Below are 11,432 nucleotides of genomic sequence, written 5' to 3'. Positions count from 1 at the left end.
TAAACAATTAAAATGAGATTAGAATTACTTTGGTCGAATTACGTAATTTTCCGGGAAAAAGAGTAAAATATAACGTCACATTAAAATAACGCCATATATAAGTCGTCGCCGACTTCAGTAAGTCCTGTGTTTAAAATTTTTCCTCTAAACAATTTCCCGATAATTTAAAGAAATATGTGATCTTTTATCTATAGGACTGGTAATAATTATTTGATATACAGTCCGAATCCCGCGATGAAGAAAGGCACAGCTGTTTTAGTAGTGGATATTTTGAGAATAGAGTTATAGTTAAAATATTTTAGCGTCTACGGCTAGCAAAGTATTTAAAGTGAGAAAATGAAATTATAGGATACCACCAAGATGACTCAAATCGTCACCAATTAAAAAAGATTGATTAACGCTAAAATAAATATTATGTGAAAAGTCAAACTGTTTAATTTTTTTTTAATAAAAACTGCTTTCTTGTTTGTTAATGGACTTTTTTTTCTAGTTGTTTCAATTAATGGATTAAACTGGTACAATGCACAGATTAAGAAATGCTTATTTTTCCAGATCATTTTAATCCTAATTTCGGTATTATGGTATATCACTTTTACACTTTTTTATGTTTGACATCACGATTTGGTTGACCATTATGGAATTTTTATTTCACAAATGATTTAGACATGATCCCGTTGTCGTGCATGTCAACTTATTTAAGACAAGTTAGTGATCGTATATGTACTGCCTTGTTCTACATTTGCACAAAATCGGCCATAGATTTGGAAACAACAAAAAACGCAATAGATTAGGAAATTACAAAACTTGCCATACATTAGAATTGTAAAAAGTCTGCCATAGATTTGGGATGACATGACGTCACATTTACCATAGATTAGGAATCTGCCATAGATTTGGAACCCACCATAGATTTGAGTCCTACATATATATAGATGTACATGTGTTGTGAAAAATAGAACCAGGGGCGGATCCCGGATTTTGGAAAAGGGGCCGAAGTTTTAAAAGATCGGCGAGCGGAGCGAGAAAAAACATTTTGGGACCTTTTTGGGGCTAAAAAACATAAATTAAGTGTAACATGCAATTTTTAAACGGTTCCTGTCGTGGGGCATGTTTATTTTCTAGTTGTTGTAAAGTGTAAGGGTTGGACATTTTCGATCCTGTATTCTCCATATTAATTGTCTTTCATAAAATGATAGTATGGATTCAAAGCTATGTACTGATAAATTTTGATGTGGGACTTCTCAGTAAAAGTAGAATTTTCGCCGGTTTGTACATGTTGTAAGTTAAGTTATCATAACCTCCCAGCTTTCTCGTTGAAAACAAGATATACGCCTGGCTATTCGATGGAATTTACAATACGACCGACAAAGAAAAACAATCAAGCAATTTTTATTCCAATGTTTGGTTGATTTGTTTCACCCAACAAATTTAAGGGAAGCGAGGAGTTCCAAATCAACCAAAGGCTACGAATGAGTCTTATGACAACGAATTTATGAATGACGGTCGTCAAATGGAGACAGAAAGTCCACAAACAGCAGGCAGCTTGCAGTATGGTTTTGAAAAAGTATTCAACACATCAGTTCGGCGAAACAGACATTCCGGTCAGACATGCAAACCCCGGCCACAAAAAAAAAAAAAATAAATAAAAAAATACGCCCGTATTTATTCATCATGTTCATTTAATGCTAAATAATTCCGTTGGAAATTTGTGTTTCTAATAGCAAAAAAAGTGGACAAAACTATTGTTTTCAGTCAACTTCCGGACAGAACTTGTTTAAGGCAAAAATCAGAGTCATTTGTTTTCTCTCAAATATCTAATACTGCCTCCTCAATTCAAATGGTTCGTACCTTAGACTTTAAATCTATCTAGAGCTTATACAGACTTTGGCTCATTATTGGGCTATGTAATTTTAAAATAGGCTGGGCGTTTGGGGTTAAACATGTTTTCGTAGGTAAATAATATTTCTATGGAACCTTTTTTTCTATAGAGTATTACTTTCTGTTTGGCCGTGGAATAGTGAAATAGAAGTTAACACGTTCTTTCTCAATCCTTTTTCGCTTTGAAGGTGTTCTGATTGTCATCTCCAGACTAAGCAATGTATTACTGTTATTTGAATTTTAAAATGACTGAGTGACGTTTGTTCGACGCACTGGTCAACATCACCGTAGCGAATCACATGACTTTAACAATCAGTAAATTCCAGCGAAAAATATCTTTATTGTCCAAAAAAAAAAAAAAATAGAGTACACGGGAAATGGCAAAGTTCCCGAAGTTAAGTCTGATTTATCATTTAATAATAATAAAAAAAAAAGTCCAAACAAAGGGGAGATGCCCTCTACGCCCCTCTCTGGATCCGCAACTGAGAACTTTATTAATTTGAGAAAATTGGTTATTTATTTATACCAGAGATAAGTATAAAAGTAGTTAAGAAGGATTTTGATTGGATAACATAATTAATTAAGCATAAGCTGAATTCATAGGAAATCCAGTCACTGTCTAATGCCTCGGTCACACCTACAAAAAAATGTACATTTAATCGAATTCGACTCGATTTATCCCCTCCCCCAATATATCGCTAAAAAGGGGGAATGCAAAAATTGAAAACAGAATAACTCAATCTAAAACTACTTATGCAATTAAGTTGAAAATTTACTTGGCCTCACAGGCACTTGTGTTAGAAAATAAGATCTCTATACAGTAGATTAAGGTATCAGTTATATTTTTTTCTGAAAAAAGTGACTGTGCTTGACCTTTTTTTAAGCACTTCGACTTTGTGTACTGTTTTTAAACAAATAAGTTGATCAGTGTTTGAATCAGGGGGAGAAATTCTTGCTAATTGATTTTGTTTCCGGACAAGTCAAAAGCAATTTTTTCTTTCAATTTTAGCATTACATATAGTGGCAGCTGAGGGTGAAATCAAACTTATCAAAACATCCATAGCTCCCCCTCAGAAAATCAAATGGTTGCTTTATGATTTCAATTTTGCATAATTTTTTAAATGTTATTTTTGTAAATTTTCTTTAGTCACTATGTTTTACTTGATTTTGCTACATTGTTATTTCTAAAATCTGAAATTAATATACAGATGGTCGAAACCCGGTGGGGTGGGTCGAGGTCCCCGGAGGTTTGGCACTGTTCCGTTCTGTTACAGGTAAAAAGGATTGGCAAAAGTTAAGAACTATCAAAAACAGAAATACTCCAAAAGCTACAAATAGGATTGTGCTGCAAATAAAAATTGACCTGTATTTCTGATAGTGCTAAATCTATTGAACAAGATTGAAAAACATCATTTGTTCTAATCTCAACTTGTCATCGATTTTAATGTATACATTGTATTCGACCTTTTAACACCACACAGTAGTGAAGTTTGCATTCATGCAATCAACAACAAATGTGCACATTGTATATCTATAGCACCGTTAAGGGTTAAAAGGTAGAATACAATGTATACACAATTACACATATAATTTTATTTAAACAACAAACACGTTTCAAGAATTTGAAATAAATTTTCCAACATGTGAGACCTAAATTTTTATACAAGATCGGCTTAATTGGTAGCAAAGACTGATTAAGTGGGATGACAGAGGGCTGTAGTCCCCACTTTTTATATATGTATTTACATTTAGAAAAACATTTATTAATTTGAGAAAGTGGTTATTTATTTATACCAGAGTAAAGTATAAAAGTAGTTAAGAAAACGAGATTTTGATTGGATAAAACAATTAATTAAGCATAAGCTGAATTCATTTTTGCATAAGCTAAAATCATTTTAGCATAAGCTAAATTCATTTAAGCATAAGCTAAAATCATTTTAGCATAAGCTAAATTCATTTAAGCATAAGCTAAAATCATTTTAGCATAAGCTTAATTCATTAAGTTAATGCTAAAATAAACTTGAATCTTAAAAATTATGACCTTAATTCCGCGCCAACATTTATGTATAAGCTTAACAATTCAGCATATGCTAAATTGATTTTAGCTTATGCTAAAATGAATTCAGCTTATGCTAAAATGAACTTAGTTTAAGCTAAAATGTATTTAGCTTATGCTAAAATCATTTTAGCATATGCTAAATTATAATATAGCATATGCTAAAATGCTTTAAGCATATGCTAAATTCGATGTTTATGACCCTTATTCCGCGTCATACCTTTTTGTCAATTTGCTCCCATTGCATTTTGTACTTTGCTTTATTGTTCTGTTGGTTTGATTTTCTGATTTTTGTCAGTTGAAAGGCTATTTCCATTTTAACAATTTGTGTGTGCCGAGGTGTTTGCACAAGATGTTTCCTCTATTTGATAGTCCTCTACCAAATTTGCATCTCTAACCAGTATGTAATCGATTTGGAATGTGGAGTTGCCTGCATGATGGAAGAATGTGTGAGTGTTTACTTATTCTACTCCAGTTTTCAGATTCATGTTCTTGGCAAAATTCCTGAGTATTTTGTCATGTTTGTTAGATCTTGATGTTTGTAGTGTTCCATTTAAATTTCCAGCTAGTACAATTTTGTGCGTATTTTCGTATTTCTGTATTATATCATATATAATTTCCAAGCATTCTGTATGTTCTGAAAGAGAGTCAGAATTATGTGTTGGTATATACGAATTGATAAGGCATATATATATCCTTAGTTGCTGATATAATCTTCTAGGATTGCTATTATCCTTTCATTTCCGTCCTTCATTTTCTTGATTCTGCTTGACCATTGAGAGGGCCACAGAACCGATACCCTCCTCTTCCTTTTGGCAATTTAAAGCTATCCAATGGGTCGCTTGTATCGTAACACCTTGTATGATCATCCATTTTTGGAAGTAGTATCTTTATTTCCTTCTTTTGAAAGTCCCATAAAAAATGTTCCTGTAGACATAATATTGTTTTCGGAAGATCTAACGTGTGGAGGTATGCAATATTGGTCTTTAGTCCTTCAATATTACATGATTTAATGTTGATGTTTTTATCACATGTTCTTTGTCTGTTGTTTTTTGGTGGGTTACTTCCGGGGGCCATCCTCTTAGGCTGTTGAGACAAAAATGGTACTCCTTTGTATTCATGTTTAAATGCTTATCTTTCTGAGTCGTCGTGTTGTTTTTATGAATTTTCCTATTCGATATGGGCTTTCTGTTTACTTCTCTTATATTTTTCTCCTCTGTTTGTGTACTATTTTGCTTCTCTTTTCCTTTTTCCTGATCATTTAGCCTTTCATTTCTTATTTGAGATGATTCCTTGCTCTACTCATATGAAGCGTTATAAGAAGACGTTTCATTAAGGGGTAGCAGTTTGTTTTATCATCCCTCAGTTGGTCATTATGATTTTGTATGATTCCTTCTCTCGTAGTACTTATAGTTGTGGAGGACAGGTTCTTGCTGTCTCAACTGCTGTGGATCTATCCGTATCTCATTTCTGTTCTGTGACATATGATGAGGGTTTTGTTGTCTGTTGATATGTCTGTTGATCATAACTGGTCTGCTGTATTCAGGAGGATAAGGCAAGGTGGTATGTCGTATCAAATAAATTTTATATCAAGCAGCCGTAAGGATCAGACTCAGTAGTCTCGTTTAATTGAAACCACGAGAGAATTGCGGGAGCATTTCCTTAAGGTAGCACAATACAAAGATTTTTCATCCCCATTGTTGTCTGTTGATATGTCTGTTGATCATAACTGGTCTGCTGTATTCAGGAGGATAAGGCAAGGTGGTATGTGTATCAAATAAAGTTTATATCAAGCAGCCGTAAGGATCAGCCTCAGTAGTCTCGTTTAATTGAAACCACGAGAGATGTGCGGGAGCATTTCTTTAAGGTAGAACAATACAAAGATTTTTCATCCCCAGTCAGACATATTTAAACTGATGTAATTCCACTCATCCTTCTTTAAATTTAATAAATGATGTACCAAAAGAAAGAAGAATGATTAATCTTTCAAATTGTGATAATTTCATTATGACATAACTATTACATAATTATTTGTTATGTAATTAGTTGCTATATTGTGATGTCCATACTTGAACAAATTTAGCTTCTTAGTTATTCATGGCATCCCAAAATATTTTATAGATTCTTGCACAACACAGTTTGACCTCCAAAACTGTGTCTCAGATGTTTCCTATTGTATTTCATTCTCTCATAAATCTTCAATGAAGTTTGCAACATCAATTCATAAGAGATCACTAAATTCAATTGGGTATAAAATGTGTTCTATTGATGTTTTTGGAAATCTGAGACACAGTTTTGGAGGTAAGCTGTGTTGTACAAGAATCTAAAAAATATTTTTGGATGCTATGAAGAACAAATACGCTAAATTCATTCAATTGTGGACATCACAATATAGCAACTTATTACATAACAATTGATTATGTAATGATAATGTCATAATGAAATTATCACAATTTGAAAGATTAATCTTTCTTCTTTTTTTTTGGTACCTCATTTATAAAATATAAAGAAGGATGAAATGAATTACATCAGTTTAAAATTGTCTGATAGGGAGTGAAAAAATCTTTGTATTGTGCTACCTTAAGGTTGTCTTATTCTTTTAGACGCTTATCGACTACATTTTAACCTCAACACGAAAGAGTAACATTAGTGTAATGGTACAGAATAATTGTAAACATTCCCGATATTTAACTTGATATAAATACATATAAAACTAAACAATAAGCAAAGAAATTGACATTTTGGGCATAACATTTATGAAACGACTACTATCTATTCTATCGAATGAGACCAATCACGGAACAGTGTATATATGTTCCTGAACCAATAGCGATGTTCGGATTTTCCGGATGTGACATCACGAACTAATTTTGGATGGCAAAAGAAAAATGGATAACAAGTATTAGCCTTTCAAAAAAGAGGTTCGCCTGTCTAGGTCAATGTGCATATTACATATTTCATATATCAAGACAGGTAGGGTATAACGCCATCTTTTTATTTGAAATCGAGGTTGTTCTAAATTTAAAAATATTGACGTCATCAAAATAGGAAAGCCGGTGTTTTCTCCCGGCATGCATTTGTAAATGACAACAATAAACAATATGGCAGCAGACGATGTGAAAGATTTTAAAGAAAAACTTAAGAATGTCTTGATACATAAAATTGCCTTAACTAAGATCAACTGTACGCGAAATGTTAATTTAACCTACTTGAAACCTTTGCAATTGCAAAGTATTCAAGGTGCAATGAAAAGTGATGCGTTGATCATGCTACCCACTGGCTATGGGAAGTCATTAATTTTTGAAATGCTTGGAAAAATGAATAACACCAAATGCATAATAATCAGCCCCTTAAATGCCATTATTGAAGAGCAGACAAGAAAGCTGGGTAGAAAGGCTGTTAACGTTAATTCAGCGCTAATAAATAGTCTTGAAGGTATTTGTAATATTCATTCATTCCATTCTTGACTGCAGTGTCATTGAGACACTTTTTAATTTTAGGGAAACTCAAGTATGAAACTGATAAACAGAGACACCAAAAATATTCATACAGATATATGTTTGATATTATTGTTATAAATACCAATAGATATAAATAAATGATATTATATTTAAATTGTGTTCCAGTTTTGCAGAATATTAAACATGTTAAGCTGTCAATAAAGGAAGAACAAATTATATTTATATATGTATATATATTTGTTCTTCTTAGAAAAGTAGCTTGCAACAACAGAAAATATGTTGTGTAAGGGAACAACCATTTCATGATGGGGGGTGAAATAAATAACTAAAAAAGAAGATGTGGTATGATTGCCAATGAGACAACTATCCAAAAGAGACCAAAATGACACAGACATCAACCACTATAGGTCACCATAGATCTCTTTACGGATAAAACGCGCATAGCAGTTCGCGCATAACAAAGCGTTGCATTGTGGGATTGTTTGCGTCCTTAGTTTCCCGCTGTACAATACATAAAGAAAGATGACTGAGAATAAAAACGTTAAAGATTTAAAACGGGACGAGTTGGGAGTTTTTTGCGGGACCGCGGAATTCCATACGCAAGTAGGAACAAGGAGGACAGACTGGTGTTGGCATCAATTGCTGAAAAGAGAAATGTACCCCTGAAATCTTCTGTTGATGACGACCTCAAGACAATCATTGAGGAACGGAAGAATAAGATGGTATTAGAAGATGGGCTCATAAAGCTTCCCGATCCTGTGAAGATGTTAGCTGGGTGGGAGAAAACATTTATCAACTTCCCGAATACATCAGCCACAGATGTGGAAGACTACATAAAGTTGTGTAAGAACAATATTATAAAACTATACCCCCCCCCTATATTCACTTAAAAAATTTATATAAAGACATATAAAAGGCACGGACATTTTTTTTCTAATGGGCAAAACTTGATGCAGGTGCTGTCAAGATTGTTTTTTTAACAACAATGAGAGCCAGAATAAAACCTAGTTTCCCCCAGAAAATCAAATGGTATATGCCAAAGTGTCAAAGTCATTTAAAAAAAAATAATAAAAAAAATACACCATCAATTTCCAATTATATCTTATATATATATAAGGCTTATATTTTTTTCTACATCAGATGCGCATTGTGTCTATACAAGACTCATCAGTGATGACCAAATCACAATGATTATAATGTCTAATAAAGTGAAAAGTTGAAGAAATAAAGAAAAAAAATCCTACAAAATGGAGTTGAAATACACTGTTAATGATTTGATTTTCTTATTAGATAAGTGGTGCCCCTAAATCACTATAACTGTAAATTCCAGTAAATTCCAGAAAGTAAATTTTTTATTATCACTATAGTAAAAGAATCTTCGACTTGTTGAAGGAGGCTATTATTCGGCAGATGCAGATGCAGAATGGTGCCAAAAAAATCCTGTTACCATACTAAGGGAGCTACCATGCGATGTTTATGGGTGTAAGGGCTCTTAGAGATGAAATTAAAAAAAAAAGTCAGGACAAACTTGTAAAAAAAATTCATCCTAGCCCCCCCCCCCCCCCCCATTAAAATCAAATCGTAGCTCCCTAATGTTGGAGCAGACAATTTTATGTTGGTATCATATGAAGGAATTTTTCATTTACCAAATAAAGTTTAGGCTGTCTTTGGGTAATATTTGGTAATTTATATCATATTAATGTGAGACTTCATTCCACCAGAGTTCAAATGACAAAGAGACATTAATACCAGTAAGCAAAAGGTCTCTATACAACCTTCAACAATGAAAAAAAACATACCACATAATCAGGTATAATTTTCATTCTCAATTTTATAAAAATGTGTGACATGACAAATCCAAAACAAGAAAATAAACAACCAAATTTATAACAATACAGTTTCTTTATGAATAAATCTGAGAGACTTGAACAAATGACAATAAGTGAATTACAGGATCCTGACGTACAATATAAGACAGTCAAACTGATTTATTCGTATAAAAATGTGCATTAAGTTAAATCAGAACAAGGCACTGGGTAACTTGTTTGTTTACATGTACTTTGATTACAACATCCTACAAAAATGAGAAGAAAACTACATGTATTTATGTAACAAGTATATATGTAATAATTTTTACAGGTGCTGAGAACCATAATGTTCAAACAAAAGGAATTAAATCAACAAAAGAAGGAGAAAGTCTATACTTGTCTGGACACGTCACTGGAGTTGAATACCACCGCATCAGTCCTAATATTTCTTACTGCTACATAAAGGCTATTGTTGCAAGGCAAAAGGCACAGACACAAGCGCCATATAGTGTTTGGATTATCCTGCATAAGAGAACAGGTAAAGTCGAAAATGCATATTGCAATTGCCCTACAGGTTTGCGAGGACATTGTAAACATTGTGTTTCTTTGTTGCATTTTATAGTTCGGCAAATAGAGGCAGGATGCAACAAAGCATGTACATCCAAACCACAGGAGTGGCACAAACCGCATGCTCAAGGGAAAAGGGTTACTCAACCTAACTTCGTACGCAATCTTGTTGTGAAAAAAGTAACTGGTAGATTTGATACTACTCCAGAAGATTTGAAAAAAAGGGAAATAAATCAAGATTGGCATTTGACCCTAGAGCAGTTTGCTACAGAAAAGAAAAAACATTGTTAGATTTTGATTTGAAAAAGCTAGAAGACATTACAAATGGAAATTGTGGTGTTCTACTCTATTCACCAAGAAGTAATATTGAAAAAAATGCTGGGCATCCTGATATCGAAAATATACAAATTGAAGAGGAAGTAGAAACTATTTCAAAAACAATACCTGTTCTTGCTAACGAAATTATTGAAGCAAAACAAAACATTAATCAATGTGACTTTGGGGAGGAACTCCTGTTAAATCTTGATAATTCAATAACAGATGAAACGGTTGACTATGTTGTCCGCAAAACCTGCAAACAAAGCAGTTCAAAAATATGGTTTGATCACAGGATTGGACGCATAACTGCATCAGTGGCAAATGAATGTTCAAAAAAAGTTAATGAAAAAGATGAAGTATCAGAAAAAAATAACTCTGTTGTTGCGAAAATTTTCAATTATAAAAGTGCACCGGCTTATGTTAAATCCTTGAAATGGGGAAGAGAAAGAGAATTACCAGCAATAAAAGAATATGAAAAAAAGGCAAAAGGCAAACACAAAGATTTCAATGTACAAAGCACAGGGCTTCACATTTGCAAAGAAAATCCTTGGTTGGCAGCCACACCAGACAGTTTAATAATATGTGATTGTTGTGGTCTTGGATGTTTAGAAATTAAAAATCCTGAAAAATATAAAAATGACACAATTCAACAAATGGCAACCTCAGACCAATCTTATTTAAATTATTCTGACAATAAACAAATCAGTCTTGACAAAAAACATCAATATTATACTCAAGTACAAATTCAGATGTATGCTACAAATACTAAATATGCTGATTTTGTGGTAAAAACAGTTGCAGCAGATGACAACATTTTTATTCAAAGGATTGCCTATGATGAAATTTTTACCATGAATGTAATACATAAATGCAAAGTTTTTTTCACAAAAGTTATCGTTCAGGAATTGTTAACACATAAAGTAAAATTGTACTATGAAAAACTTCAAAATAATGAACAAAACAGCGATCAAGTTTTCACAAATTCTAATTTAGAAATTAATGAAGTTGTCCAAGAAGTTGACACTGGCAGTGCTACTACATGTATGAATGAAGATAATACTGACATACATGTACCTTCTTCTAATCCAGCTGTTGTATGTCCAATCTGCAGCTGTGAATGTAAAGACGAGCCTTTGACTTTAAATGAAGAAAGTATTTGTTGCTCAAAATGTGACTTTTGGTTTCATTACCCATGTGTTGGAATAAAAGGGAATGAAAATGTTGTGATGTCAAAATATAGAAATTGGTTTTGTAAGAGTTGCAAAGGCAAAAAATGATTTTTCTAAATATAAAGAATTTGTATATTTAATTATATATATTAATTTGTTACAGGTTTACTGTACA

At 32.8% G+C, this 11,432-nt stretch overlaps 1 protein-coding gene across 1 annotated transcript; it reads left to right on the top strand.

Moving 5' to 3' along the window:
* The first annotated feature begins 7,835 nt into the window (after nt 1-7,835).
* LOC139504028 (uncharacterized) lies at nt 7,836-11,365 on the top strand. Its single transcript, XM_071294082.1, has 3 exons — nt 7,836-8,238; nt 9,535-9,829; nt 9,979-11,365. Exons 1-3 carry the CDS (start codon nt 8,115-8,117, stop codon nt 11,363-11,365), a joined length of 1,806 nt encoding a protein of 601 aa, XP_071150183.1. The 5' UTR covers nt 7,836-8,114.
* Nucleotides 11,366-11,432: the final 67 nt, after the last annotated feature.

The sequence above is a fragment of the Mytilus edulis genome, chromosome 14 (assembly GCF_963676685.1).
Source record: "Mytilus edulis chromosome 14, xbMytEdul2.2, whole genome shotgun sequence".
NCBI lineage: Eukaryota > Metazoa > Mollusca > Bivalvia > Mytilida > Mytilidae > Mytilus > Mytilus edulis.
This window is presented reverse-complemented; position numbering and strand designations above follow the sequence as displayed.